The following is a 27,122-nucleotide window of genomic DNA, read 5'->3' as shown; positions in this document are numbered from 1 at the left end:
ACCTCAGAACAACGCCATCACATCTATAATTTTTTTTTTTTGCGTTCTTCCTGGCATTCTCTCTCACGGAAGGAGCGGCCGTTTTGCTATCGCACAAGTGCAATTTACTAATACAGGTAATCTTAACAATCATGTTTAATGTCTTTATAATCTATACTCGATGACAGCCTAAGAATGCCGTACAAAGTCAGCCCGCACAACCGCAATGTAGCTGCTTTTTGTGCCTCCGCACTCCGAAACAGAAGGGCGCCGATGCTGAAAGATGGCCTCCGCCGTGGCGTTATGGACGCTATAGCGAACGTAACAGGCTGGCGCATCTATACAAACTCTCTGGTTGCATAACGATGTATTTGTCGTTACATTATTAGGCTGTCATTATAGGAGGCTGTGCTTATACAAAAATACGGGTTTGTTGTTTGTGGTTAGACAAAGGTGAATAAGTGACTTAGACGCGCTACGGCTCGCATTTATGTAGACATTTCCTTTTCTATTTCGATGATTTAACTCGCATTATCACAGACATGACGCGTTTGCTGCATTCTACCGTAGCACAACAATATGTGTGCTGTGCATTACACAGTTCGCATTTTGCTAAACACTATGCGAAAAAAAAATGCGAAAAAAAAATGTACCAGAACTTTGAAAGTTAGAACTTTGGCATGATCCACATACAACGTTACCTCGCTACACCCCAGTGAATGCGTGGCATACCTTCCGACGACGCGCAGGCTTCGGAGCTGGAAGGCGACCGGCCGCTGGACGAACCGGGAGCGTCGACGACCACCGCGTTGGCCATCACGGTGAAGGACGTGAATGACGAGGCGCCCACGTTCAGCCGGCCGAGCTACAGCGTCAGTGTGAACGAGAACATACCTCCCGGGAGCCCACTGCCGAACCTTGACATGTTCGTCCAGGACACGGACACTGTGAGAACACGCTGCTGAGTGGCGGACGTCTTTCTATGCGCGCCTATGTCCGCTGGGATATACAGATGAAGAGCCATTCGTTTAGCTTTAGCAAACCCGCAAGCAGGTGTCGCTGGCGATCGGTACTTTATGACAATTTAAATTGTCTGTAGGTGGTCTCTTCAGCAAGGCAGTGCGCAAGAGTGCACAACAAAGCATTCACTGGTAGGGGAAGCAAGAAAAAAAAGTGCTGACGTTACATAAAGTAAGCAAATTCGCCTCACTTTACCTTACAGGCGAGGAGGCGGAGTAGATCCTATTAGGCCATTGAACTCGCCAAGCAAGCGTGCAATATTGTTTGGACGGCAACAGGAACTGCACCTTTTCTGTGTCTCTGGAACACTGCTTTTCAAATTTTAGTGACAGCATTGATGGTTTTGAGCGTTGTCCTCATAAACATTTGAACGTTGGCGCATGCACAACAGCTGTCGTTTTTGACAAACGCAGTCTGTGAGCAAACAAATCCCGCGAGTTCATAAATGTGTAAAAAGAGGCTGGCGCCGCGTATCGCCAGCGAAAATTCAGAAGCAGATACGGATAATTCATGGCTACACGCCTCCTCACGCACTCTCTCATAAGCGCAAAAAAGAAAAATAAAGTAAAATGGGTGTGGCATCCCCCTTCCCCATTTGCGTTAAAGGTGTCTGTATTACTGCCACAGGATATTGATCACATCTGCTATGAAAAGCCGAGTGCTCTGAAGTGTCACATAAAGTATAGAGAAACTTCTGATCTTTTTTTTTTTTGAATACTATGTGCACAAGGAATTGTTTCTCCGGGCAAAGGGCGTTAATTCAGCGAACGTTTCCTGTCCAAGATATTCAAAGAAAATTATTAACTACTGACTTCTGCATTAAGTTTACCTATGCGAACACTTGTTACTTCGTTTCGTTGTATTTTTGTTTGCTCCGTATAATTATTCCATCCTGTTCACGTCATTTCGCAGTTACACCAATTTTTTTCTGTTATTCTGTTAGCTCTCATTTTAATTTACAGTCTCGTTATTTTATTAAAGCTATGCGGAACACTGGTTGTAAAAGTCTGTTAAGCTATCTTGCTGCCATAGCTTCATTCAATAGCATTGTGATCCTCTTAATCACCAACGGTGGCCCGACACCCAGGTCGAAACTAATGCAGTGTCCGTATCTCGAATATGGAACTCAATATAAGCTATAGATGAGCATGGCATCCCGAAGAGGCTACTTAGAACTCATAAATGGCTGCTGTGATTCGACACCGCAACAACGAACACCCTCGCTGTTTGCTGAAGCCACGTAACATCAAAGTTGCTAACAGCTTCGCGTTCTTGCCGCTCAAGCAACTCCGACGTCGAGTTGAAAGCGTGGCTTTCCACTCAGTGAGAACAGCTCAGAGTTAAAACATCTCGTGTCTGTTCTGAAATCCTACATGTTAGTTCCAGGATTGGCAACAATATTGTTACTTAATCTTCTCCCTTTTCCCCTTTCCCGCGTTAGACAAACAGTCATAACATAAACTCATTTAATGAATTCGTAGCGGGAGAAGTAAAGCAGAAATACTAACTTTCATCTCTCATTTAGAGAGCAGCTACCGTGATTGTTTCTTGAAATTGCGAAGGGGTACCATTGCACCAAAGCGTCGGTATGACACTGTTGCTGGAAATACTCCCGTAATTCTGTTAGCGTCTTTCAAAGTGAAAAAAAAATGCTTTAGCGCATAACTGTTTTATTTACTATAGCATGTAATTTAAAATGACACGGAATAGACGGTATGGACATCTTATTTTTTAGTTTGCACTCTTGAGATGTGGCATTGGTATAGATGCGGGATTGTCGTACATTTTACGCATCTCAAAATAATAATGGCCTCCGCGTTTTCTGGCGACCGTATGTCGTTTGCTACCCGCCGCTCAAATTGCGTCGGACGCTTATTGCCGATTTCGGAAACAAACGGCTGCCGAAAAAAGGCTGAGAAAATGGTGTGCAATGGTTTACTTGTGATGGCCTTCATGTGATTGCCCTGGTGAAAGTAAATAAGCTACTCAAGGACAGAGAAATCAAAAGCAGCACCACACCCGCCAGAACTGTTCACTCGGCGGAGATGAATGTGCAGCGTTTCCATGCCCATGGCTTCACTTTCATAGCTGCAAAAAGCTGTCCGCTGGTTAAGTAAAGCATCTATCAAATGCATACTATCGAAGATATAGTGACCGTACGTTATTGATATTAGCAGCTCTAAAAGATGATTTAACATTTTCTGTTGCTTAGGTTTCACTAAAATTTCGTTACACGATTGAATTTTTCACCATCTTAAAGGTGTGCCTTGTCACCTCTACTCCCCTACCTATGTTCGCTATACTTGAATAATCGACAATTAGAAATTTCGTCTTTCGGTGGGTTTGTAAAGCACGGCCAAAGGGCATCTGCTTTTGTTGCTTAAGTATTACATTGCAAACCTTTGTTTCTTTATCATAGGGTTCCAACTCTGTTTTCAATATCAACCTCATGGATTCTTCTGGAATGTTTGCCGTGGAGCCCACCATCGCCACCGGTTCAACGTCTGTAAGCATCCGGATTGTGAAAGGACCCCTGGACTACGAGAATCCAAACCAACGAAAGTTTATCTTGCTGGTAAGCACGGAGATAAGTAAACATCAACAGCTAAAAGCGTCATAGCAACGTTACCACCTTCCTCTTGTCATTCTGGATCGCGCTGTTCGTTGACATCGTTTCGATATATGATACCCTGTTTAGGCGAAGAGTGGTACACATGCATATGTTAACAGCACACCACATGATGTTTGATTTTTTTTCTCGCCGCCTACTCTTCTTGAACAACGCGAGATTGACCATATTTTATCATTTCTCGCTGAAAGAATATCTTCTATTGCCGGACAAGTATTTTAACGTCTACTGCCGTTGCCTTCATTCAGATATTATGAATTATTTGAAATTAATTGCACCTCAAAGCGCCTCGTACACTGCATAACGGCCTGTTTTTACTGAATTGTAGTATATTGTGAGAACAGCGTAATACACATGTACGTTCAGTGAAGAAACAGATATAAGCAAGAGCCATTCCTTTTGATTTTGTTATCAGATTTCGCATCCTGCCGTGTCGCTCCTGCAATGAACTGCTACTAACTCCTTCTTGCATTGTTTTAGTTTAATGCCTGCTCTCTCCTCGACAGGTGGTGGCGGAAGAAGCGTTCACAAATCCAAAGTTGTCCAGCACGGCTACCGTTACGGTGAATGTGCTCGATATCAATGACAATGCTCCCGTGTTTGAAGAAGATAGCTACACGGCTTCGATCATCGAAGACGCGTCACCTGGTAGCGTGGTAACGACCATAGTGGTACGTAGTTTGGATTACTTAGCGGGTGACCTTTCCTCTTATGAACTGTTCAAGCGATGAATGCACAATGCCTTTTTTTTTCTAGGCTACCGACAGAGACACGAGCCCACATGGAGAGTCTGGTCTAATGTACTCACTTCTCGGAAACGGTGCAGACAAGTAAGTACCGCCAGGTACAATTCCAAAATCTAGAAGCAAAAAAATCTTCAAACTTCAGCGCTTCCTCCGCGGCTTTGAACTCATTTGCTGCGACAGCAGCAGGCTATCACAGATGACCGCCATCATCTCAAGAACACTTCTTCTCAATGCACGCAATGTGGTCTTCGTCCGCTACAGTATTGCTTCCGAAAAACATGCGCGAACACCGCCACACTTATAGAGGCTATGTATAGGGCGCAGAACCCCGCACAAATTACCAAGCGCCGAAGCTGCGAGACAGCGCTGTGGTTACCGCTCTCAATTGCACATTTCCAAGGGGCATAAGTTCAAATTCCAGTTTGTGGTAGTGGGCAAAATATTGTTTTACTGCTCCCTGTGGCCAGGGTGGAGCTGGGAATGAAGAAGCGGCCTGACGACGAGCACTTGATGATGGCGACAACGGCCGTCGGCGTAATGGAAAGGGAGCACGGACTGTCACAGCAAACGCAGTGCAGGGCTTGTAACTGCTGTCGCACTAGAAGTAATAACCTAATCACTTGAACACATGAGCGAGTATGGTCCTGCTACTGAAATATCGCAGAAGGCTGTTTCTGTATTGATTTGTGACACGTTTTAACTGTCGTTCCCTTTTTTCATCACTTTTCATCATAAACTCACACTGTTCAGAAATACGCAAATAATCAGTCTTTGCCTTATTTGCTATAATTCCTAAGCTCGCAACCTGATTTTTTACCTTCGACTGTGTCTTTATCACGGTACGTAGTACTGCATTTATTTACTCAACCCTCGCTTTCACATCACTTAACAAATGGAGATTGCGTGTACTCTTCGTAGAATGTGAATATAAGTGAATCTATCGCGCTGAAAACGAAAACGCTTTTTAAACATTTAAACATTCGATCCTTTGTTGTCCTGACACCAATTTACAGCACGAGTTAAAAAACATATGGCAAATTGTGCTCAAATCTGCATGTACGGATACCTTCATTTCTCAACGTCACAAATGCATAAACTTTATGAAGAATATTACTACAAAAAGTCCACGGTAAGTAGTTTCCCAGAATTTTTGGGCTGTTTAAAAAGTATGCGGCAACGTAGGAAACAAACAAATCTATAAAAATGTCCCGATTTATAAGGATAGACATGACACGGGAGTTTCTTTTTTTTTCATGATTTTAATAAAGGCACAGAAAGTGCAGCAAACTAGTATAACGGCTTCATAAAGAAAACATCGCGGCCAGTCGACGATTATCAGGTCCATCGAACCGCGCAGAGCGTGTCTGATCACCGATGCTTCGCCTCGTAACAGATTCCACGTGGACCCCAGCTCGGGCGTGGTGACGGTGGCGCCGTGCGAGACACCCGGACGTGGTAACTGCCTGGACTTCGAGTCGCGGCCCTCGTACTTCCTCTCGTACCAAGCGACGGACGACCGGGGCCGGGGACAGAGCGCCGTGGTGCCACTCACGGTGCGGCTCACGGACGCCAACGACAACCCGCCGGCCTTCGAGCAGCACCTGTACACGGCGCTCATCGACGAGGGAGACTTGCGCTTCGACCCACCGCTCAGGGTCCAGGTGCGCTGTGCCCCGCTTCTTGCCTCACTTATCCCTAAACCTGCCAATACGTGTCCAATATAACGAGGACGTCGCTTATGCAACACGTCCTTGCGAGCCTGCAGAAACATACTGCATACATTTCAGTATTTCAACTGTCACGGAATCCATTTTAATGCGAGAGCGTACTTTGCCTACCCCACCCACTTTTTTAGTGGCTGGCTGGGTATCTGTCTAGCCTCAAAACGATGACCACGTAAAAAATAATTTAAGAAAATTTAGTTCCCTGCGAAAAATTGAACCCGAGCCTATAAATATCACGGTAAGCGAGTAACTATCCTCGACTCCACGCTAAACGTTGACAAGGGGTTTGGAATTGTACGTATTATACTTCAGCACGTACAATCCCTTGATAGCTGTCTTAGGCACAACGGATGATGTGCGTGCGTGCGTGCGTGTGTGTGTTCGTGCGAATGCTCTCGCATATCTTAGACAATCGCCGTAGATGGGTTCTGTTGGAATTTTTTTATAAGTATCTATTGCGTAGCGTGTCCAATCATACCACTGAAAGCCTCTATATTCTGATGAAAGCCCACATTATCGCACATCAGTGTGGTTTGTCGGCCTTGTGTGCCCTATTCCAAACTTCGGACTCGGTGAGCAAGAAAACAGAAACGTTCGCTGAAATTCTGCATTTTTTGTCAAAGGTGCAAATAGTTCTAGCGGTGAATTTTGCGCAATACCTGCCAAACAAATGCGCCGTTCACCTTTCTAGGCCCGAGACCCTGATGTGACGTCGTTCGTGAAGTACAGCATTGTGTCCGGGAACAGCTACAATCTGTTTACCATCAACCCGCAGACGGGTGACATTGCAGTCACCAGTCGTCAAGGGCTGGATGTTTCTCTCCTCAAGTCTGACGTGTAAGTGAATGTCATCGCACGTATTGTTAAAGTGAAACTTTTGCTACGGGATTTTCCGGACTTTTTTGACAATGTCTTACCGAATAACTCAACGCAGGACATCCCCGGTTTAACGAATCGGCTAATATAGCCATTTGTTCTACCTCCACAGTTTTCGTATTACCGGTTGTTTTCTGCAGAATTACGCAATGAAACAAAATGGCACCTCTAATTATTCTTGCTGCAGCAAAGATGCGCCTTAAATCGCGCAATTTTTTTGCTAAAGCGAAGTTGTCTTTCTCTTTCTCTGTGGAGTTTGGCGCGTCTGCTCGGTCGGTTTCTCGCAGAGTCAATGGGCCCATCCCGGAGATAGCGTAATTAGAATTGAACTGATCCTGAAGACAGTGTAACTTCTGTAATCTATGGTCGCGTGGACCACGTGGGTCCCGTTGTGACGGCATCCGCGTCTGGCTGTCCCGCCGGGAAGGCACGTATTCGCTATGCTGCAGAACACGGAACAGTTGCATGCGTGTTACCACGAATCCAAATTACAGAAAGTATGTGCGATGGGAAGGGACCGTGCATAGTTCCTTGTGCGTACTTGGAAAAAAAAATAAAAGTGCATGCCTAATCTGTATCTTTGCATAGCATTTCATTAAAACGTTTCAATGAACGTTTCAAGCTTCGCTTAACGTTGACTCCAACAAGTTCCGGGCGGAGCAATTGCAGACATGCCTTCGCAAGGCTGGATACGTCCGTAGAATGCATCGTCCTCATCCTCCTCCTCCAACTAGTGCACTAGATCTGCCGTAATTTTTCTACATCTACCCTCTCAAGAGCGAGGTAAACACAAAATTACCTTTTCGTAGCGCCTCCATAAATTAGGAACCGGAAATCAAAATGTACGTGCCTCTATTTCCTCGCAGGATTACACTGACCGTACAAGCTTCAGACGGTGGTTCGGGTATTGACACTGCTATAGTAAAGATTACCGTCAGGGTACGTCCGTTTTGTTGTTCGCAACGGAGAAGTCCATTTTAACATGTTATTATCTTACGCTTTTTCAGGATGCCAACAACAACATTCCCGTCTTTCAGAAAGAGCACTATATTGCTTCAGTTCCGGAGGCTTCTCCGCCAGGTACATAGATGCTGGTAGCACTATTGCTTTACAACGCCCATTACGCGCAGCGCGTCGCGACAGCCTCTGACCATAGATTCTTGCCTCATCGTCTCCACAGGTACCCTGGTGGAACAGGTGTCTGCGACAGACGCCGACACGGGGGCGAACGCCCACGTAACTTACCGCATCCTCAAGGGAGCCTTCGATGACTTCACCATAGATGCCAACACTGGAGTCGTCTCATTGTCAGCGACAAGTCGCTTAGACTATGACAGGCGAAGCAGCTACGTTATGGAGGTAACGAAAACATATTAACTTTAACTAAAAGTCTGCAAACGAAAACATATTAACGATAACTACAAGTCTGGAGCCCAAACGGCTGCCTGATCTTAGTATCAGTTGCATCTTCACGATTGAACTGTTCTTATGTTTTTTTTTACGTTTTCTATTGTTTTGCTTTGTCACCAGATTATTGGGATCGACGGTGGCGTTCCGGAAAAGACAGGAACGACTACGCTCAGCGTTAACATTCTGAACAGCAACGACAAGATGCCATACTTTCAGCCGACGACGCAAAGGGCGCAAGTGTCTGAAGGTAAGTTATAACGGCTGCACATTGTCACTTCGATCCCAGTCCTAGCACAGACTGCTTTGTTGAAAAGCAACTAACATAAAGCATGTCTTTGTAGGTCTTATTCGTCCGCGTAGACGGTTGGCGAGCTGCATTTAATGCAGTATACCCGAAAATGCACATCAGGGATGTCAGTCACACTGTTTGTGACTGCTGTGACGTTCAACATATGTGAACCTGCCCCACTAGACCTTCCCTTTTCCATTTCTTAGTTTTCACTACCAAGTACGCCCCTACATTACTGAAGGGTACCGAACCGTGTGCTATACTCAGCGCCATTCACAAAATGGATGTCTTTTCCACGTTTTTCGACCACCTTAGGTTGTTACTGTGGCTCCACTAAGGTCAATGAGACAGAAAATGAGTTAACCTTTTGCTTATGCAGGGGCGCCAGTTGGTTACAGATTCTACAAACTTGTTGCCAAAGATCCGGATGCCAGTTCCCCGGAATTCTTGAAGTACGGCATTGCAGAACCTGTAACGGCTATTGCAAAAGACGGCAGAAGCGTGAATGAGTCGGTTCAAGCGTACAAGGTAAATATCTTTTTGGTCTGCTTCGTTTCATACGCGTATTCGACTCCTTTGAGACGTCAGTATTAAAACATCTCCATTTAATTGTCATTTCTTTGCCTTTCTTCCCTTCACATAAGCACTACGCAACATGAAGTATTTGGTAAAGAGTCAGAACAGCACAAACAAGAATAAAACCAACATATCAAATGGCATACGCTAAATACTGTTCGTGGTTGCTGTGTCTCTATATAAATATGCACGTTTTGTTAACATGTTAAAACCCGGAGCAAATGAAAACAGTGAGTAGTTAGGTCACGGTCATGCTGCAGCTTACTTCTTTGTTAGGTCCAGAGCGCCTTTCCGTCTTGATGATGATGATAATAATAATAATAATAATAATAATAATAATAAAAATAAAGACAATAGTGAGCAGAGCTAGCCAAAGCATTCGTCTTCAGAATAACGGTAAGAGAAATCTTTTTAGGTTTATGTCATTGAGTTATACTTGTTCCTGTACTCACTAGGCTTTCTTCGATGTGGATGAGGACACTGGAGAAGTGAAAGTGGCGTCTCAGATCAACCGTGAAGCTGCGGCCGTCGTTATGCTAACAACCGTGGTGACCGACGTCAGCGCAGTGCCACGTCAGACTGGCTTAGGTAAGAACCAAGTTCCATTCAGCAGTTCCTAACAGGCAGCTAGAGTGCGCGAACTGAAGTAAACATTAACACGAGAGACCTCGCAATGTAGTGTTCGCATTTTCTCAACACCTACTCTATTTTCCTCTCCTCAGGGACCCTTGTGATAACCATAGTGGACCTCAATGACTTTCCACCGACGTTCCCGCCGCCTTGGAGCCCCGACCATCCGGAGCTCCACATAAGTGTCATGGAGGAGCAGCCCATAGGAAGTGTCGTCGCATCTTTCGTTGCCACTGACCCAGACTCGAACATTGCCAGTTACGCGATAGAACCTGAAAATCCCTTCTTCGCCATTGACAAGCTTTCCGGTAAGGCGTATGCTCTTCTAAATATAAAAGGCACGCCATTTGCTCTAACAGAACTGTTTTTATAGCGAGTCTTCTGCTACTTTATTTCATTTTCGTTCAGGTGTGGTCACAATACACAAGAGAGTCGACTACGAACAAGTGCAAGAATTGAAGTTTTCCGTTGTGGTGCGAGACACCGGCATTCCTCAGCTATCAGCGGTCGCGTTGGTTACGGCAACTGTTGCAAACATAAATGACAACGACCCCACGTTTTCTCAGGTGCGCATGCACTCATTTTTATTAGTTTATTGTTTCTGCATTTATTTGCTGATATCGTCTTATAATTCTGGCCCTAAATCATGTTTTATGTTCTCCACCATGAGCGAGAGCCAACACATAAGAAACAGAACAAGAGAAAATGACAATCTCGTCCTAAACACGCGCTCTAAAAGTACACGCTGCTGTGGATGTGACGAAGCTCCTCACGGAAGCGTGCTTTCAGCTTCCTCAAGCTTCTGTTGGCGAAAGCACACGGCCATTAGTCCCAAGATTCTGCAGCTTACATCCACTGTAAGAAACTCTGTTGCAAAGTGTACCTTTTGCGTCATTTCCCGTTGAAGTTAGTTCACAGAGCCGCTGTTTTGTCAACAGGTACTCGGCCCGCAGACCGCAGGAACCTTTATAGCGCGAATCAAGCCTTCTGCGCGGAGTTTCTTTGGGAGCACTGGCCCAGCTTTCAGTTCAGATAGTGGACGATTGTCCAATTGGTCCAGCACTCTGCACATCACTTGCCTCTCGATACTACAGCACGGGCAGACACAGATAATGTGTGTGAACGTCTCATCACAGCTGCATGTGTCGCACGTGGAGCTGTCGGCAATTCCGATAAGGAGAGCATAAGAGTTTGCAAATGCGACGAGTAGCCACAAACGATACAACATGGTCTGTTCATATCGTGGTAACTCAGGCTGTAGATGTATCTGTATATCCAGAAATAACGAACGCAAACGACACATTGTGAAAACGTTCGAGTCCCACAGGGACAACGTACATTCACGTGGCGTCAGTCGCCGCCCAGCCACGGCGTCCGTTCGAGAAAGCGGAATCAAAACACATAACCACTTTCATGTGCAGACCGGGCGGCTTCATCGGCGAGGTCATCCCCGCTGATATTGCAGTGACCCAGAAGCCATTAAAAGATTATGTGATGCCTCTTGTCATGGCTGCGATGACAGGTCTGTCGAATTTCTGAGGCCAGTTGTTCATTGAGTCCGTAGCGCATTGGGTTTTGTATGCACTGGAAGGGCTGGCCTCGGAATCACAGAAAACTCTACATCGTTGCGGCGGCTCCTGATTAATGAAATCAAGTGTAGCCCTGTGTTTAGCACGCTCTGCACACGTCGATGCGGCCGCACATGATGTTTTCAACTTGATTTCTTCAGGTTTTGTTGGGATGGTGACTGCAGCAGCAGAGCTGCTGAGTTTTACCGAATCATCGAAGTAAACAGGTTGCCGGATTCTGTGCAAGTTGTATACAAGGTAGTTTGCTCTAAAGCCTGCAACGGCGCTCCAGCTTTCCTGTTGATACCCGGAATTGTCAATTATAGTTGCGGCCGGCCAGTGGTGCTGGCAGTCATGTACCAGGCGTGAATTGTGTTGGCAAATAAGACTGGGGCCGTATGTATACGGATGGATGGATGGAAAAGCTCTATTGAGAGTCCTGCTGGGGCCGTATAACGTAAAACTATTCCATTCTGACCTTATTCAAATCTCCTGACGTCAAGTTTATGTAACCGCCGATGCAAGCATTTAGCGGTCACCCGCAGCCTTGTTTGAACAGCCCAATCAAACGCACTCCGCGTTTATATGAGGTCGCTTTAGTTTGCGTTGAAAGCAAATAGCATTGCCTACCTAGACAGGTTTTTCTTATCTAATTGGCTGATCATTACCTAATAAATGAGGAGAGCGCACAAATGGAAAGGGTTTCGGAGATCCCAAGCTAGAGCAGTGAACGTAGATCGGATGACGAGGACGATGCAGGCGTCTGCGATTGGTCCGCTTCCACTTGATTAGTTTGCGTGGCTCATTGAAAATCGCGGCGGCGTACAAACCCACCCTCCCCTCCAGGAAGGTTAAAAATACCGCTAAAACACATCTTCAGCGAAGAATAGTCGACAGAGCGATGCCGCATGCGCGCTGAAATGGCTCGACAACGTTATACTGTCACCCAAATACTTTTGTTACACGCAGAGAACTTCATTCTCCGCAGCAGCTTCGAATGGCCAGTGTCAGAGCAATCGGTGGGCCGCCTTCTTTTATTCCTTTAAAAACTGAGCAGTCTCCGGCTAGCGCGAAAAATTTTAAGTTTTGTTGGGCGTAATAATGCCTTTTTACTGCCCGCACATCCTTTTCAGATGGTGAGTTTTGGCGGTTTTGTGACGTCGCATGACGGACAGGCGAAGAAGGTGCAACCAGCAGAATTTTGAACAATAGCAGAGGGCACATGGCGAAAAGGGCGTAGAATCCTTAAGAGCATATTTTTCTTTTTTTTCGGCTTAATCTCGCATAATCATCGCATACACGTCATATCAGGTGGGCAGTTTTCGCTGTTTTCGTTACGTCGCGTGACAGACTGGCGAAGTAGGGGGTGGCCCGAAATATTTTTGACCTATCGTGGAGGGCTAGTGGCAGAAATGGAATAGAAACACGTTAGAATAGCCGTACGCTATAACGCCCCTGGTGTCTTGCAATAGTTTTGGCAAATGTTGAATGTGGCCTCTTTGTTGGGGCAAGCAAGCAAGAGAGTGTGAGGGAATCCGAGTCAGGTGTCGGATGTCTGCCCTCAGGACATCTGTAGCAATGTAGACTGTAATAAGATAATATCTGGCAATGGCGAATGTCGTGATTGATGGTGTATTTTGGGGGGAGGCCAAGGGGGGCACGGAGGGTTCCGTGTGCTATGGGCTTTCACACTCTGAAATCTGCGAATATTTGATGTGCAAGTATTTCCTAGTACAGGTAATCTGTACTGCAGGAAGTACAAAAATGGTGCGCTATGTAATTGCAACATTGATATACTGGAGCGCCCCAGGACTTCCTGCCGAGAAAGGCGAGAAGGTCCACAATAGCGGTAAGACGCTTTGTGATGTACGAGACGTGAGGGTTCCAAGACAAGTCCTTATCGACGATGACGCCAAGAAATCGGTACGTTCGTCTGTTTGGTACAATTTGGCCATTGACCCGCAAAGTGTACGGAGCCATTGCTTTGCGAGTAAAAGCAACTAGTGCACATTTCTCAGGTGAAATCTCCAGGCCGTGCCTTCTTAGACATGTTGACATTGCCGTTAAAGCCTTCTCAAGTCGTGCGCGAACTTGTACACGTGCCACTCCTGAAGCCCATATGCAGATATCCGCATATGTTCCCGAAACGTGCGAGATGCCAATAGACTGTTAAGAAAGACGCGCATAAGGGAAAACTGCAGACGAACTGTATCCCAAGTGGCACCATCTGAAGTCTTTCTCTCTCTTCTCTCTCAAAACACGAGCGCGCGCGTATACATATAGACGTACACAGTGTGCTTCAGTGCGTAGTGTCATACAGACCGCATGCCATGGATTGCATCCAAAGGAGAGAACAATTGAAACTACTTGATATGGTGCCATCAGGTCACGTTAAGCCGGCGGATTGGGATTACAGGGATGGGCGCTCACAGTATGAAGCGTTACGTGAAACCACCGTATGAAACCGTACGGTTCAATTCGTGTTCATACCCATTGTACCGATTTCTCCCTTACAGAAAGCCTACCAGGCTTCAGTGCAGGAAAACGCTCCTCAAGGTACATTTGTGACAAGAGTTGAGGCGAAGGACATCGATGCTGGAGAATTCGGGATCGTTTCCTACTCTCTTCTCGGTGAAAAAAGTGGGGACTTCCACGTCAATAAGCAGGTATGTTCGAAAAGAAATGCAGACCAAAACATTCGCGGAAATAAAACGGAACTTTAGGATGAGATCAACTTCCTAACTTCCCATCTAAAATAGCCAGTGAAACGCTTGAAGACGCTTTTTGTTGTTATCCCCAACGGCCTTATTTTAAAAACAATCTTATTTTTCAGGGAGATATACGTGTGGCGGGAATGGCCAACTTAGATAGAGAAATCACTTCCGCGATCACCCTGCAAGTAGTAGCCACTGACATGGGACACGACATAACAACAAGGAGATCTGTCTCTGTTCCGGTAAGTACACTCGTCTTTTTACTGCGGTAAAACAAAGAAAAAAGGCGGGCTTTTCAACTATAATGAAACTATATTCGCCCCTGTGACTCTGAAGTTGTTCGTAAATCTCGTTTTATTTTTCTACTGGGGAAAAAATTTTAAACGCACTTTCTCACACCCTCGTAGGTGTACATCACTCTCCTCGATGACAATGACAGTCCTCCTATTTTCACAAAGAAGACCTACGAAGCTTCGTTCGTCGCTAACAGCCCGCTGGAGTCTGCACAAAGCATTGTTCAAGTGTCGGCAACGGATGCGGATGAAGGAATCAACGCCGAAATTCGATATTCTATCGTTGCTGGGAACGAAAACGGTAAGGGGCAAAGGGATAAGCCGAACGGCTGAGTTTCTAACAACAACCAGACGAAGTTATACAACTTGATAGCTGGGGCTATGTGAAGCCAGAAGAAGATTAGCGCACTATTTTCACCAGCGTAACTCCAGCTATACTCGGAATAGCAATTCCTGCTAATCAGGAAAGCGAAACAATAAAGTCTACTAAAGAAATAGTGATGGCATCGACGACTATACAGGAATCAGAGTGAACATGACAGCACATTTAAACTAACAGCATGATGCCCTAGTAAACAAACAAACATTTCGTTTTATCAATCTCTATGCGATCATTCTTTGTGAGCACCGAGGGCGGCCACACTCCTACACATTACACCTACTGTGGCGTCCCTCAGGGCGGCGTACTGAGCCCTACGTTGACAAAGGAAGACGTACAGCGACCAAGCAAAACTTATTTAAAGGACACGATGTTTCGGCTTCCATACGGAAGCCTTGTTCCGAATGGGGCGAAAACGGTTGAAGTGCATACTTAAATAGGTTTTAGCATGTGGTGCAAGCACCGCGCGTAAGACGGGGGGAGGGTTCCTTCGTTTCGATTGAGCGTGTGTTCTGTAGATTGTATCTTTAGAGACTCCAGGTACAGACGTGACTTTCAGATTCTTTCCTGGACGATTAGACTAGATTTCATCCAGTCAGTATTGTGCGTAGTCGTTGCTGCGTGCTCTGCCAAAGCATTTGAAGCCACTCTTCTCTTATCCACATAGTTTTGATGTTGGCGCAGCCGCTGTTTAAAGTTGCCTGTATCCCCTATGTAGAGGCAATCGCAATCCGCACAGGAGATCTTGTAAACAACGCCAGGAAAGGCTTCCTTCGGTAGCTTGTCCTTCCTACTAACGAGTGCGTGCCTCAGTTTGCGCACAGGAACGTGAGTCACCTCAACGTTATATTTACGCAGCACGCGTGATAAGGTCTCGCTTATCCCGGGCACGTAAGGAATGGAAGCGCGTTTCTTCGGACGGGCACTGACAGCTTGGAAAGGGTTGAACGAACGGTGCTCCACGGCATTCATGAACGCAGGGGGGTAACCGCTCGTCGAAAGATCTTGTTGTCTGCACGTCGGAATTTAAGTCTTCAGGTTTCGTGCAAATGCGGCTCACACGGCCCAACAGGGAGGCAACTACTGACCCCTTGCGAGCGTCAGGGTACACACACAAAAAATTCAGGTACCAGCCAGTGTGTGTACTCTTTCTGAAAACGTTGAAAGAAAGCGCACCGTTGCTTATTTTCACTAATACGTCCAGAAAAGGCACTTTCTAGTCTGTCTCCATCTCAACCGTGAACTGAATGGAATCTGCTTGATTGTTTTAGATGTGTGGTGAAACCTTCCAAAGCACCTATTGATTACGCAAAAACAATCGTCAACGTAGCTTAGAAAAATTCTTGGTGATGGGATGAAAGAAGCCATTCCATTGCCAGGTTCGCAGCAGTTCCCGAGATAGAGGCACCCGTTGGTGTGCCGTCGACTTGCTTGTAGGTGGCCTTATCGAAACAGAAGTAGATGTTGCCCAAGCAAAAACAGAGGAAACTCTTCAGGTCGGGGGCATCAAACGGCGACCGTTCCGGTAGAGCGGATCGGTGTCTAGAGCAGCAGAACAGCTTCCACGGCCATGTCAGTGGGAATGGAAGTTAACAGAGACACAACGTCAAACGAAACCATCACCTCGTCGTCGTCGAGGACCAGATCCCGAACCTTTTCAACGAAATCGGTGGAGTTGCACACATGCGTTATGCCTTTTCCGACGAGAGGGGACAAAATTCTCTGCTCAAAGCCAGATACCTTGTACAGGGGAGAACGGGTAAAGTCCACTATGGGTCGTAAAGGGACATCCAGTTTGTGAATCTTCGGTAAGCCATAAAGCGCAGGGGGCGCACCATTATGTCAAAGAAGCGAGTAGTAGAGGGACTCGTGCTCGGGAGCAACAAAGTGGAACACCTCCGCTAGAAGTTTCTGTACTTCTTTCTCTACCTTCAAGGTAGGGTCCCTGGTGAGCCGCACGTAGGTGTCCTGGTCGCCACGCAAATCCAGCATTTTTCTTTTGTACACGGCCATATCCAGTAAAACTGTGGCATTCCCCTTGTCAGCAGGGAGAATGACGATCTGTTGCCACGAATATGCTTGACAGCACTGTGTTCCTCAGCAGAAAGGGGTGAAGCAAATTTCCGCTGATGCAACCGAGAGAGGAGCGGGTGCGGGCCTCATCCCGGTGGAACTGATGAATTTGGCTGACGTCGTGCTCCACAGTGCAAACCACTTTTCTCACGTCCAGGGCAGGACCAACATTGAAGTTCAGGCGTCGCTCAAGAACAGAGGCCTCGGCAGGATCAAGTCTCTGCGAGGACAGATTATGTACCGCCGCAGTCGCGACGTGTTGACGATGGGGTTTGGCTGTGTCCGAGAGTCTGTGAAGTTTGACTTCGTGCAATGGTGATCTTGCAATGGTGATTGGCGTGTAGCTGGATGCCAGCAAAGTGGTCCAGACAGCGGAACTCAAGGTGACGTCGGGCAAAGATAGTCTCGTCTTCAAGGCCGAACTCTGATTATTATTGGAGAAATGATTCATAATATTACGGCCCTTTCCTATTATTTTTTTTTTTGCGAAGCTCCTGGATGGCGCACCAAACCATATACTGTGTGTCCCAACATCATCCACGCCTCTCTTGACACCTATCTTGTCTATTTTTAATGCATAAATAACGTGCCATTTGTTCAGTATTTTCGGTTATTTAGTTTCTCAATTTAACGGTTGATTGTGAAATCTTAGTTTAGATTGTGATGTTGCTTGTGAAATCTTAGTTGATTGCACAAGCCCCAGGGCGTCATACCAAGCTCTTCACTAGGCTGTCGACTGAAGAAGAAGCGTGGTCTGCCAAAAGCGAAGCTGTTTTTGCGACGAATGAGGTGACGAGGGCCCGCTCCAGACGTCCGCGAACTGCAAATTAGAGGGTATGTTGGGAATGTTAAGGGCGATGCGTGGGCAAAGTTAGAAGCAGATTTTTACACATTACGAAAAAAAAAACATAACCGATTACAATTACAATTACTCCATTCAAAAACGTCATTGATTACGGTGACCAATTACTCCCCCCCCCCAACGGAAGTAATTGCGCAATTACTAAAACCTAATCGATTACTTTTACGTTGCTTTCCTCCCAACCTTTATTCACATTACACGAATACAATAAATAGAACGAGCTGACCTGGCTCTTTTAGTGCACCCTCTGCAGCTATTCACACGTTGTTTCTCTTCACCAGCAATTGCGAATTACAGTGAGCGCTACTGAATAAACAAAGTAATCGATCACTTACAAAACTACCAAAGATGTAATTGATTACGAATAATTAATCAAATGTAATTTGTTATGTACAAATCTGGTTAGAAGAGGATGGATTAATTAGGCGTGTTGTGGAAAAATAGCAAAATCCTGCTGATTTCACTTTAGAGCATTCCGGCGGATTCAACAGAGTGTCGGTTTAGAATTATATGGCGTATCACGATGGAATTTGATTTTCATTAAGTGTATGTATTTTAAGAAGCAACATGCTGAAGAATTTTCAGAAATGTAGGTAATTTGGGGGCGCCGTAGGAAGTTATCAAATTCGATTATAAAACGTTCGCGAAACATGTTCAAAAATTGTCGTAATTTTAGGTTTATTGGGGGTGCCGTAGATAACTTTTTGAAATTATCTTGGGTCCTATCAACTTCTACTTCAAGCAGTGAATTAATTTTTTGCATTCACCAAACAGCTCACCATTTCTGCTTCAAACTTCGTACATGTAACTACACCGGAGGCCCTGCTGTGGTTTCTTTTTTACCTTCCCAAGTTCTAAGGTACGTTTAAAAATGTTAATTTTAAAGCACTAATTATGAGCACTAATGCGTTCAACGCTACCGGCGCTATACAGCTTTGGCTTGGTGCCCGAGGGTTGCGAAAGAGTTTCACGGGAACTGTAAATGCATCTGCGCCAATAAAACAATCGCGCCAGGTGGACGCGGCTGCCTGCTTGTCTAGAATTCTGCTTCACTGTAATTTGGATTTTGATTCAGCAAAATCACGCAAGACTGCCGAGGCATACTTTTTACGAGTCCTCGTTGGCGTCTCGGATGGCTTAAAATAGGAATACATAAAAGCAGTCGGCTACAACGATGCAGTTGTTCCAGCTAATCCAAGCCTGGTGCATCCCTGAGTACCGTTCTAAGACGCCTAAATTAAATATTTTGCTATTTAATTAAGGAAGGGACACCATTACAAGTGTCAGAGCTGACACCACAAGCTCTAGTGTGTACTGGTTCTTCACTATGCCGAGGAGTGGTTGGTTGTGAAAAATTGTGATGTACTCATTTCTGGAGGAGAGTAACTCACGTGTAGCCTCCAGTGAACAGTAGCCTCACTGTCATGTTACTTAGTCTGCCAGCCAGCTCTCGCGGCAAATTTCTTAGCCAAAGGACACGTGTGTTATCACTGAGGTGTGGTGGTTCTGCAGGCGTCCTCGCTGTCAACCCGAAGACCGGCATCGTGTACCCCGTGAAGAAGCTCGAGAGCAGCCGCAAGGAGTACCGCATCGGACTCGAGGCGCGCGACGGCGCAGGCAATGGGCCCAACACGGACAACTGTATAGTACTCATCAGGCTAATCGAAATCAACCTGGACAAGCCGCATTTCGTGACGCCGTCACTTCCCAACGCCACGGTCGAGGTCTTGGAGGTAAGAAATGGCCCGTGTAGAGATTTGTAGAGAAGCATATGTTGCCTTGAAATAGACAAGTCCACTTTTCGAAACGTTGGCTCCAGCTTTTACCTTGTTCTCGTTTTGATCATAGTCCTGAATTTCCATCTCTCGCCTTCCCCGAGTAGAGATTGTAACTTAGTAGCGCGACGGAACGCAATACGAACAAGACAAAATACGTAACGAACGCTACACTGAGAACTTATTCAGAAAGCAAACAGTCGTATGCCTATATGTCTATATACGCCAATCTGAGACGACAGAAAAAGTACAGATGCACTAACAACCGCTATGTGTACATGGCAGAAAGCACCACGTGGAAGCGAACAACGCATCGAGTTCCTTCAAGAAAACATCAGCTTCTGATCAAATATAAGGATAGATTACTTGCACCGTTCTGGCCTTCCTTGTGAATGAGCAAAGCATGCGTGATCACACGTGATGACCTAGCTCTTGTCCAGTGCACTCTAGAACTCGTCCAGTGTATTTGCTATACGCGAACACTTCATTAGCACTAATAAGAACAATGAATCTGTACCAACTAGCCCACTTGTCATTTCTTCCGTATCGGCATCTTAATTGTTCTTTCACAATATGTTACTACACAACCTCATACCAACCACTCGCAATGCCGTCTGGCGCTGACAGACCATTCGCAACGCGCTCATCATGCACTTCAGTGAAAAAAAAAGAAAATAATATAGAAAAATGACGTGGAAAAGTGCCTTGACAACGCAGAGCACGTCTGGCGGTGTGCGTTACCGCCGTTTCTTTTCCTACATAAAAACTGAAATTGAGAAGACGGAAGCGTGTTTCAATCTCCCCACGAGATCGTCCCACAAGTTACACCTGCCTGTCCGCCTCTTTCAGAATCAGACCCACTCTAACCAGATCATAATGACTGTGGAAGCCAGGGACAAGGACCAGGGCGACAACGGCCGAATTTCCTACTATTTTAAAGTAGGAGACAGGAACGTCGCCGAAATGGACGAGTTTCGCATCGACGAAGTCACCGGAGAAATTCAGGCGAAAGTCGTCCTCGACAGGGAGCTAAGGCCACGCTACGAGGTGAGCAAGCCTCCAAGTTTGCAACTTGGCAAACCGTGACAGTCTTTAGTAAAAGCAAGCATGAACAAAAGAAGTTTCTCGCTGTTTACTCGACTTTCATATCTTTTAGTCGGGAGAAAGAAAGGGAGAGAGAACATTTATTTGTAATGAGATAGGTGACTTCCTCGTAGGGTGGAGTCCTTAGTTCAGGGCCCCATTGGCTCGCGCCACTCCGCGTGCCCGCCGGATCAGCCGTGGCTGATCTTGCGGGTCTAAGCTGGTCAGCGCAGTCGGCCAGGAGGAAGGTGAAGGTGAAGAAATAGGGGAGTAACCCGGAGGGTGTGGGCACTCCCAGGTGCAATGATATACTATGGGCTTTGCTCCACAGTAGGGACAGTATGAGGACTATTGTGTGGGGTGGAAGAGGTGAAGAGAAAAAGAAGCAGGGAAATGAATTAGCTTGAAGCTGTCGCCACGCGACGGCATCTTCTCGGTTAAGGGAATTAGGTGGTGGAGGGAAGTGTCTCCTGCTATCTCTGTAATATTGTAGAGTTTCAGTGTACTTCAGTGCTTCTGCCGGTGTGTCGTCTGGGTTGGACAGCTCTTCCAATGGCGCCCGGTTAGCGAGCTCTCGGGCTACCGCATTAGCGCGTTCATTACCATGGAGAGAGGCGTGTTCATGTGTCCAGATGATACGCACCCAGTGTAACGCTGTGTCGCGACTCGTGCACACAACGCACTTTAATCAGGCCCCTGATATATGACCTATGAGGTACGCCATGAATAAATTAGTTCGGGTACTCGGAATCGAATACTAGCCGAAAGTGATTATAGACGCAAGCGAGCACACACATTTATGCGCGTCAGAAAAAGCCGTACCCACTGCCTATAAAATAGATTCTGACAGGCTCGTATGAGCGAACAGTCCATACCTGATCGAAGTTGTGATAAATTACGATCATATTTTTTTCCATTTTGCTTTCCAGAGAAAAAAATTGTGTTTCAGCATAAATCCCTCTAGGGCCCATTTTATGGTACTGCCGTGAGCTCGTTCGAAGCTGTCACTGTGTATGCGCAGATTCCACCTCACGGGAGCGCAGCGAAGTAGAATTCTGCTGAACACGCAAAGCTAAAGCAACCTAACAAAGTAGTCGAAGCCTCAAGTGATCTCACAATGTTATGAGATATTGACTAAACATTGAAAGTTTCCTGTCATCAGGAAATCGTAAAGCGCCAGAATTTATGGCGGAAACTACTCTGCATTAAAGCCCCTTATGATGTCAATTCTTCTCATTTCAGTTGGTGCTTGTCGCCAAAGACCACGGCACACCTGCCCCATTTGAAACGCTGCGTTTCCTAACCGTCGTCTTGAAGGATATTGACGACAATGCACCTCTGTTCCCTCGCACCCGGGTAACGTTTGTCTCGCAAACAACTGTCTCTATCGCTCGTTCCAAGGTTTGCTGACCTGCTCCCGTTTCTTTTTTTCTTTACAGTCTACGACACCTTACGTATTTCACATCAAGGAGAACTTAAACCGCGGTTTCCCCGTTGGAAGGGTAACAGCTATTGACCAAGACGTCGGCGAGAATGCTATGGTCTACTATTACATTATCGGTGAGGCTCCTGCGGAGTAGTTGTTTTTCTCAAAGCAGTTATTTGCCATTTGCTTCGCGACTTGCGGCTTATAGTGAAAAAAAAGCCCTTTACGCACGTGTAAGCGCGTCATAACCAAAGCAGGTCGTCACAAGGCGGAGTTCCTAGTGAATTTTGTAAGTTGCAACAGACTTCACAAAAGGTCATAGGAGCGGAGGTAAACGTACAGTGTATCAGCAGCTTCAGAAAAAAGAGAGGAACAAAACACATGGGCGTCCCTCGTATCCACAGTCTTCGCCCAAAACGATGCGCATCTTCGTAGAGTGAAAATGCGTATTTTTGCTGAACACGAATTCCTTTTCGTATATTGCTATGTGTGCGACATCCTAGCCCCAGTTTCTCAATAATGGTGTTACTTGCGTTTTACGCAGATGGCAATTGGGACATGCAGTTCACGATCGACAAGATGCAGGGAATCATCTACTCAAATGCTTCATTTGACCGAGAATCGAAAGACCTGTTCGAACTGGTGGTGAAAGCTTCCAGCAACCCCGATTACCTAGTATACGCGGTAAGAGCATGTCGTGTAGCACTGAAACTGGGTAGCAGGGCGCACACGTTTGCCTGACACGCCCTTCTTCTATTACAGAGGCAAGCCGATGGCCTCCCGCCGAGCATCCGCAGCTACAGCGAGTCGGACAGAACAGTGGCCCTCGTCAATGTTCACGTTGACGATGTGAACGATAACGCGCCCGTTTTTATAAACGCCCCGTACTACGCAGGTAAAGTGAAAATGTAGAACTGCTTCTCACTCGGGTATCCCCTGAGCTAACGAAAAAGCACATTTCGTGCTAACTAGACAACCCTACGTACACATGCGCCTCCCTGCGCACATTTTTTTTTCGCGTTATTACGACGAGACTTCTTCAATCATGCACAGCGGATGCAACATACCCGGTGTGTCTGTTGTGCTTTATGGCACAACGGACGCAACGACTAGAGGTATTGTTCGGCACTTGACCTGCAAATTGTGTGAGAATGACGTAAAACGCGTCTGAAATTTTGACAACGATGGCAATGTATAAATTGAAAAGCAGCAATATCGGGAAACCCGTTCACGCGTGGCTTAAAGGGACACAATTCATGCGCTGAGCTTACATAATAAGCGCAAAAGCCTTTTTCAAAGAAAAACCAGGGCCCGTATTCAGAGCACGTTCTTACGCTGGAAATATCCGTATATGCAGATGCCAGCCAAATGTAATGTCGAACCTATTATTAGCGAAGTCGGCTTGGCAATGGGAAAAATCACTTACGAACGAAAAGCTTTGTGAATTCGGCCCTATAGGATTGCTGCACGATGCTGAGTGCTTTTAACTGCTTGAATAATCAGTTCCTGCGCTCTCAACACTGCTTTAAGAGGTCACGCTTTGAGGCAGAGGTCATGAGCTCCTCAATGGGGACCATTGAATGGCCTCGAGGTATACTTCGCGGTTCTCCCACTTCATTTTTCCCTGCAACTATGACTGAGCTTTCGTAGAAACCACTCTTTCGCCGTGCCAATGCGTCGGTTGGGCGCAAGGAAAGAGAAGCAGCATGTCAGAGACGTGGTAACACTCCGTTGCAGGGCTGCGCTTCACCGCCGTGGAAGGGGACACGGTATTCACCGTGCGGGCACGGGACCCAGACGAAGAGCCGTCGGACGGCGCGGCCATCGCATATCGCATCGAGCACGTGACGCTTTTCCTGCCGGGTTCGACGGGAGGCATCCGGCCCATACCAGCATCGTTCAACGTATCGGCTGACGGTCGTGTGTGCGCTACACACCCCATGGCCCAGTACAGCCAGGCGCGCTTCACCGTCGCCCTCGAGGCCAAGGAGACGGCGCCTCCGCACCGTGCTGCCCGCACCACGCTGAAGGTGAGCGCGCATCTGCGGATAGCACGGAATACGCTCTCCGCACTGCACAGAGGCTGATTCCGCATTTTGTGTATTCTGGAACAATATGTTCCTTGAGTATAGCGTGTAGCCTTCTTCGATTGCCTAGATTAGTAGGAAGCGCATGTGACGAGTCACGAAAGGAGCTTCCGGACAGGTACATTCGGGAAGGTATATATAGCTTAAAGAAAAACTAAAAGATTGGGGGGAGTGCCTGCATGACAGTATGGCAACAAAAGCGACGTAACGTTAAATGTGACGTTCACACTACAATGAAGAAAGTTGCGCCGGAAATTATTGTTTCAGAATACCGCCCTTCGTAGGAATATGAGCCTCAGGCCTCCAATATACATTGGGATGCGTTGTGTAACTGACGCGAAAGGGGCCCTCTTTGATGCCGCCGACTGGCACAAATTTATCATTATACCTAGCCGGGCGACCATGCACTGTCTACGTGGAGAGGGTGCCTCAATAGCACCACGTCTCTGCTATCGAGGCAGCCTAGGCAATGCACGCTCTGTAGCACAAGCCAAGGTCTCACAGGGCGTTCGCTGGATCTGCTGTCCATGTTTTTTTTTTCTCTCTGCTTCTTTTTTTTATTGCGATAGCAATTATACGGAGGCTCTAGGTGCGTTCGCGCCGTCGCCGTTGGCGTCGTTGTGCTGTCCCGCCATCGTCGACGTACGGTCTGCTCGAGCGTTGAGGGTTAGAGGGCCTCCAGAGACGCGGAGTGCATTTGGCCGCAAAACTGCAAAACGCGAAGTGGACGCACCGTCGACGCTCCGCTCAATCGTCTCGGCGGTGGAACCAAGCCAGCGTTCTGCCTTGCGCTACTGGCATGAGAGTTGTGCGCAGGCATGCTATAAACACACTAGTGTTCCCGCTGAGCTGCTTCGTATGCATTGGTCAGAGCGGAATGGACCGTAAACAACAGGCTAACGTTGTCTGAAAGTTCACTGGGTACCGACTAAAGTTGACGAGAAAGTGCACCATCAAGGCGCGACGCCTGCAACGCGACTGGCGGCTAGCGTTGTGAAACGCCTGGTAGCTGCGAGGGCGCTGTTCCTTCTGGCAAACAGTATAATTGCCTTGCGTGCTGAGTTGCGCCAACATGTCGCAACCGCATATAGTTAGAACGCCGTCCGAAGAGGTCGAGCGCAGCGCTACACCTAGCTATCACTGTCAATGCGTTGTTCTTCAAGCAAAACTGCCATTTATTTTAATTCATTTTAGCCGGGAAGCGTGAAACCGCAAACATCCGCGCCGTAGACGTTCTCCACGAACCTCACAACGACGCGGCATACAATTAAGCAACAGTCATTTCATAATAATTATTGCAAACGTGACAAAAAAATAAAGAAACGTTTAAGACTGGCCCGAGTCTTAGAACTTATACTGAAAGATCCACGGACGTTGAAGACTGACAAATTCAAAGTTCGGTGTTTTCTGACAATCAGTATTGAAAAATCGTGTCAATGCACCGCGGCATGCAAGCGCTGCAAAGCCCGACTTCTTCATGAACTCAAGGCCATCCGCATGAAATAAGCTGTCATGTGTAGCTTTTGATCGCGCATTTGCAGCTGTTGCAGAATTTTTTTTTTTTCGAGACGTACTCAAATAGGAACCCATAACTCTGTCCAGCATCTTTATGCAGGAGGTGAGACGAAAGTGCTCAGCAGAGTGCGAGGAGCACGTTTACGTGGGGATCTTCTGGAGTCTCCAAACGTGCCCTTGGGACAAAGGAACGACAACGAAGTAGTGAAAACAATCACAAGGGCACTTATTGCACCTCCCCTACACCAATATGCCAGCTAGCTGGACCATATGCCGATGAGCGCTGACGAATCGGGGAAGTTGGACTCACCGCAACAGGATAGCGAACTAATATGTTCGCCCCCCATGCTGGACACCAAAGCCTAATCGTTCGCGTGTACTGTCACGCGAACGGTGTCGCGTTCGAACTATCGAGTTCGTCCATCCCGGCGCCCCACTCCGAAGCCTTTTTTGGGACGGTCCCGCGAAGCCTGTCGGCGCACGCGCGAGACGTCCGCGCAGCTCGCCGATCCCAAGCCAAAGAGGAAGCGGCTACTCCCTTTTGTGCCCGAGTAACACCGCCGTTAGGTGTCGTTAGAAGTGCAACACTCGGGCCATCTGTCGTGCTATTCTGCAACTACGCCGACCACCGGCAGCGCTTAGCTAAGCGAGCAAGCCGGATTACAGGAGAGGCGAGCCATGCAGGGAAAACAACATAAGGGGGCGCAAGAGAGTCGAGCGCCCCCACAATCTGAAAGCACTCATTGTTACGCACTGGCTTCATTTCATGGCTTTCAATAAACTCACAGTTCCCTAGCATTGCTATAGCAACGCAGCTCCATAAGGCGGTTGGAACTTGCACTGCTGAAAGATGGGCCAGTTGGTTACCGGGATGGTGGAACATATTGCATATCAGCTGCGCTAAATGGACTAGACAATGAACACATCTCCAGCGCACGTCTTGTCATCTCGTGCCCATTTCCCCGTGCATTGAGCGCTGCTGATATGTGACCTAGCCTGCATGGCGCATTTGCAGCGCACAAACACAAAATGAAGGCATTGGCGATGCCCGTGTTTCTTCCTTCTTTCCTTTCTTTTTCTTCCATTTTTTCTTGTCAGCTTTCGTCACATTCACTGCACCCCTCTCCGTGCACACACAAGCATACGCAGAACATTTGTCATTTTCGAGCGTAACATACACTGTGCATATTTGTTTGTTCACCAACTAGAAAGACCCCCCAAACACTTGTTTGTTCTAAGAAACTACACACAGTACAGCTATTCAACATGCCACTCATTGCTGGGCATGCGTTGTACTATAAAGTACTATATACTCATGCAGTCTAGATAGGCCGAAGAAAAACGCAGCAAGCCGACGAATTTCAGAGAGCATTAAGGTTCTGCTGGTATTGCGTCCCAGAACCACGAGCCGTAACAGAATTCACTGCTCATACCTGTAATTTGTTTTTTACGTCATTTTTTTTATTCT

At 46.8% G+C, this 27,122-nt stretch overlaps 1 protein-coding gene across 1 annotated transcript in view; it reads left to right on the top strand.

Annotated features, from left to right (window-relative positions):
- The window catches only part of Cad87A (cadherin 87A), a 92,386-nt gene that overhangs the window by 33,197 nt on the left and 32,067 nt on the right, over positions 1 to 27,122 (top strand). Inside the window, exons 12-35 of the mRNA XM_075697449.1 lie at positions 729 to 926; positions 3,419 to 3,574; positions 4,135 to 4,299; positions 4,385 to 4,458; positions 5,768 to 6,035; positions 6,790 to 6,935; positions 7,841 to 7,913; positions 7,982 to 8,054; positions 8,155 to 8,333; positions 8,505 to 8,631; positions 9,053 to 9,201; positions 9,705 to 9,837; positions 9,972 to 10,187; positions 10,288 to 10,445; positions 13,964 to 14,113; positions 14,281 to 14,403; positions 14,569 to 14,755; positions 19,281 to 19,501; positions 20,393 to 20,590; positions 21,869 to 21,982; positions 22,066 to 22,186; positions 22,597 to 22,736; positions 22,815 to 22,947; positions 23,790 to 24,082. Of these exons, the coding sequence (XP_075553564.1) occupies positions 729 to 926; positions 3,419 to 3,574; positions 4,135 to 4,299; positions 4,385 to 4,458; positions 5,768 to 6,035; positions 6,790 to 6,935; positions 7,841 to 7,913; positions 7,982 to 8,054; positions 8,155 to 8,333; positions 8,505 to 8,631; positions 9,053 to 9,201; positions 9,705 to 9,837; positions 9,972 to 10,187; positions 10,288 to 10,445; positions 13,964 to 14,113; positions 14,281 to 14,403; positions 14,569 to 14,755; positions 19,281 to 19,501; positions 20,393 to 20,590; positions 21,869 to 21,982; positions 22,066 to 22,186; positions 22,597 to 22,736; positions 22,815 to 22,947; positions 23,790 to 24,082 (3,795 nt within the window). The remainder of the gene's footprint in view (positions 1 to 728; positions 927 to 3,418; positions 3,575 to 4,134; positions 4,300 to 4,384; positions 4,459 to 5,767; positions 6,036 to 6,789; positions 6,936 to 7,840; positions 7,914 to 7,981; positions 8,055 to 8,154; positions 8,334 to 8,504; positions 8,632 to 9,052; positions 9,202 to 9,704; positions 9,838 to 9,971; positions 10,188 to 10,287; positions 10,446 to 13,963; positions 14,114 to 14,280; positions 14,404 to 14,568; positions 14,756 to 19,280; positions 19,502 to 20,392; positions 20,591 to 21,868; positions 21,983 to 22,065; positions 22,187 to 22,596; positions 22,737 to 22,814; positions 22,948 to 23,789; positions 24,083 to 27,122) is intronic.

This window comes from Dermacentor variabilis, chromosome 1 (genome assembly GCF_050947875.1).
Source record: "Dermacentor variabilis isolate Ectoservices chromosome 1, ASM5094787v1, whole genome shotgun sequence".
NCBI classification, from domain to species: Eukaryota; Metazoa; Arthropoda; class Arachnida; order Ixodida; family Ixodidae; genus Dermacentor; species Dermacentor variabilis.
This window is presented reverse-complemented; position numbering and strand designations above follow the sequence as displayed.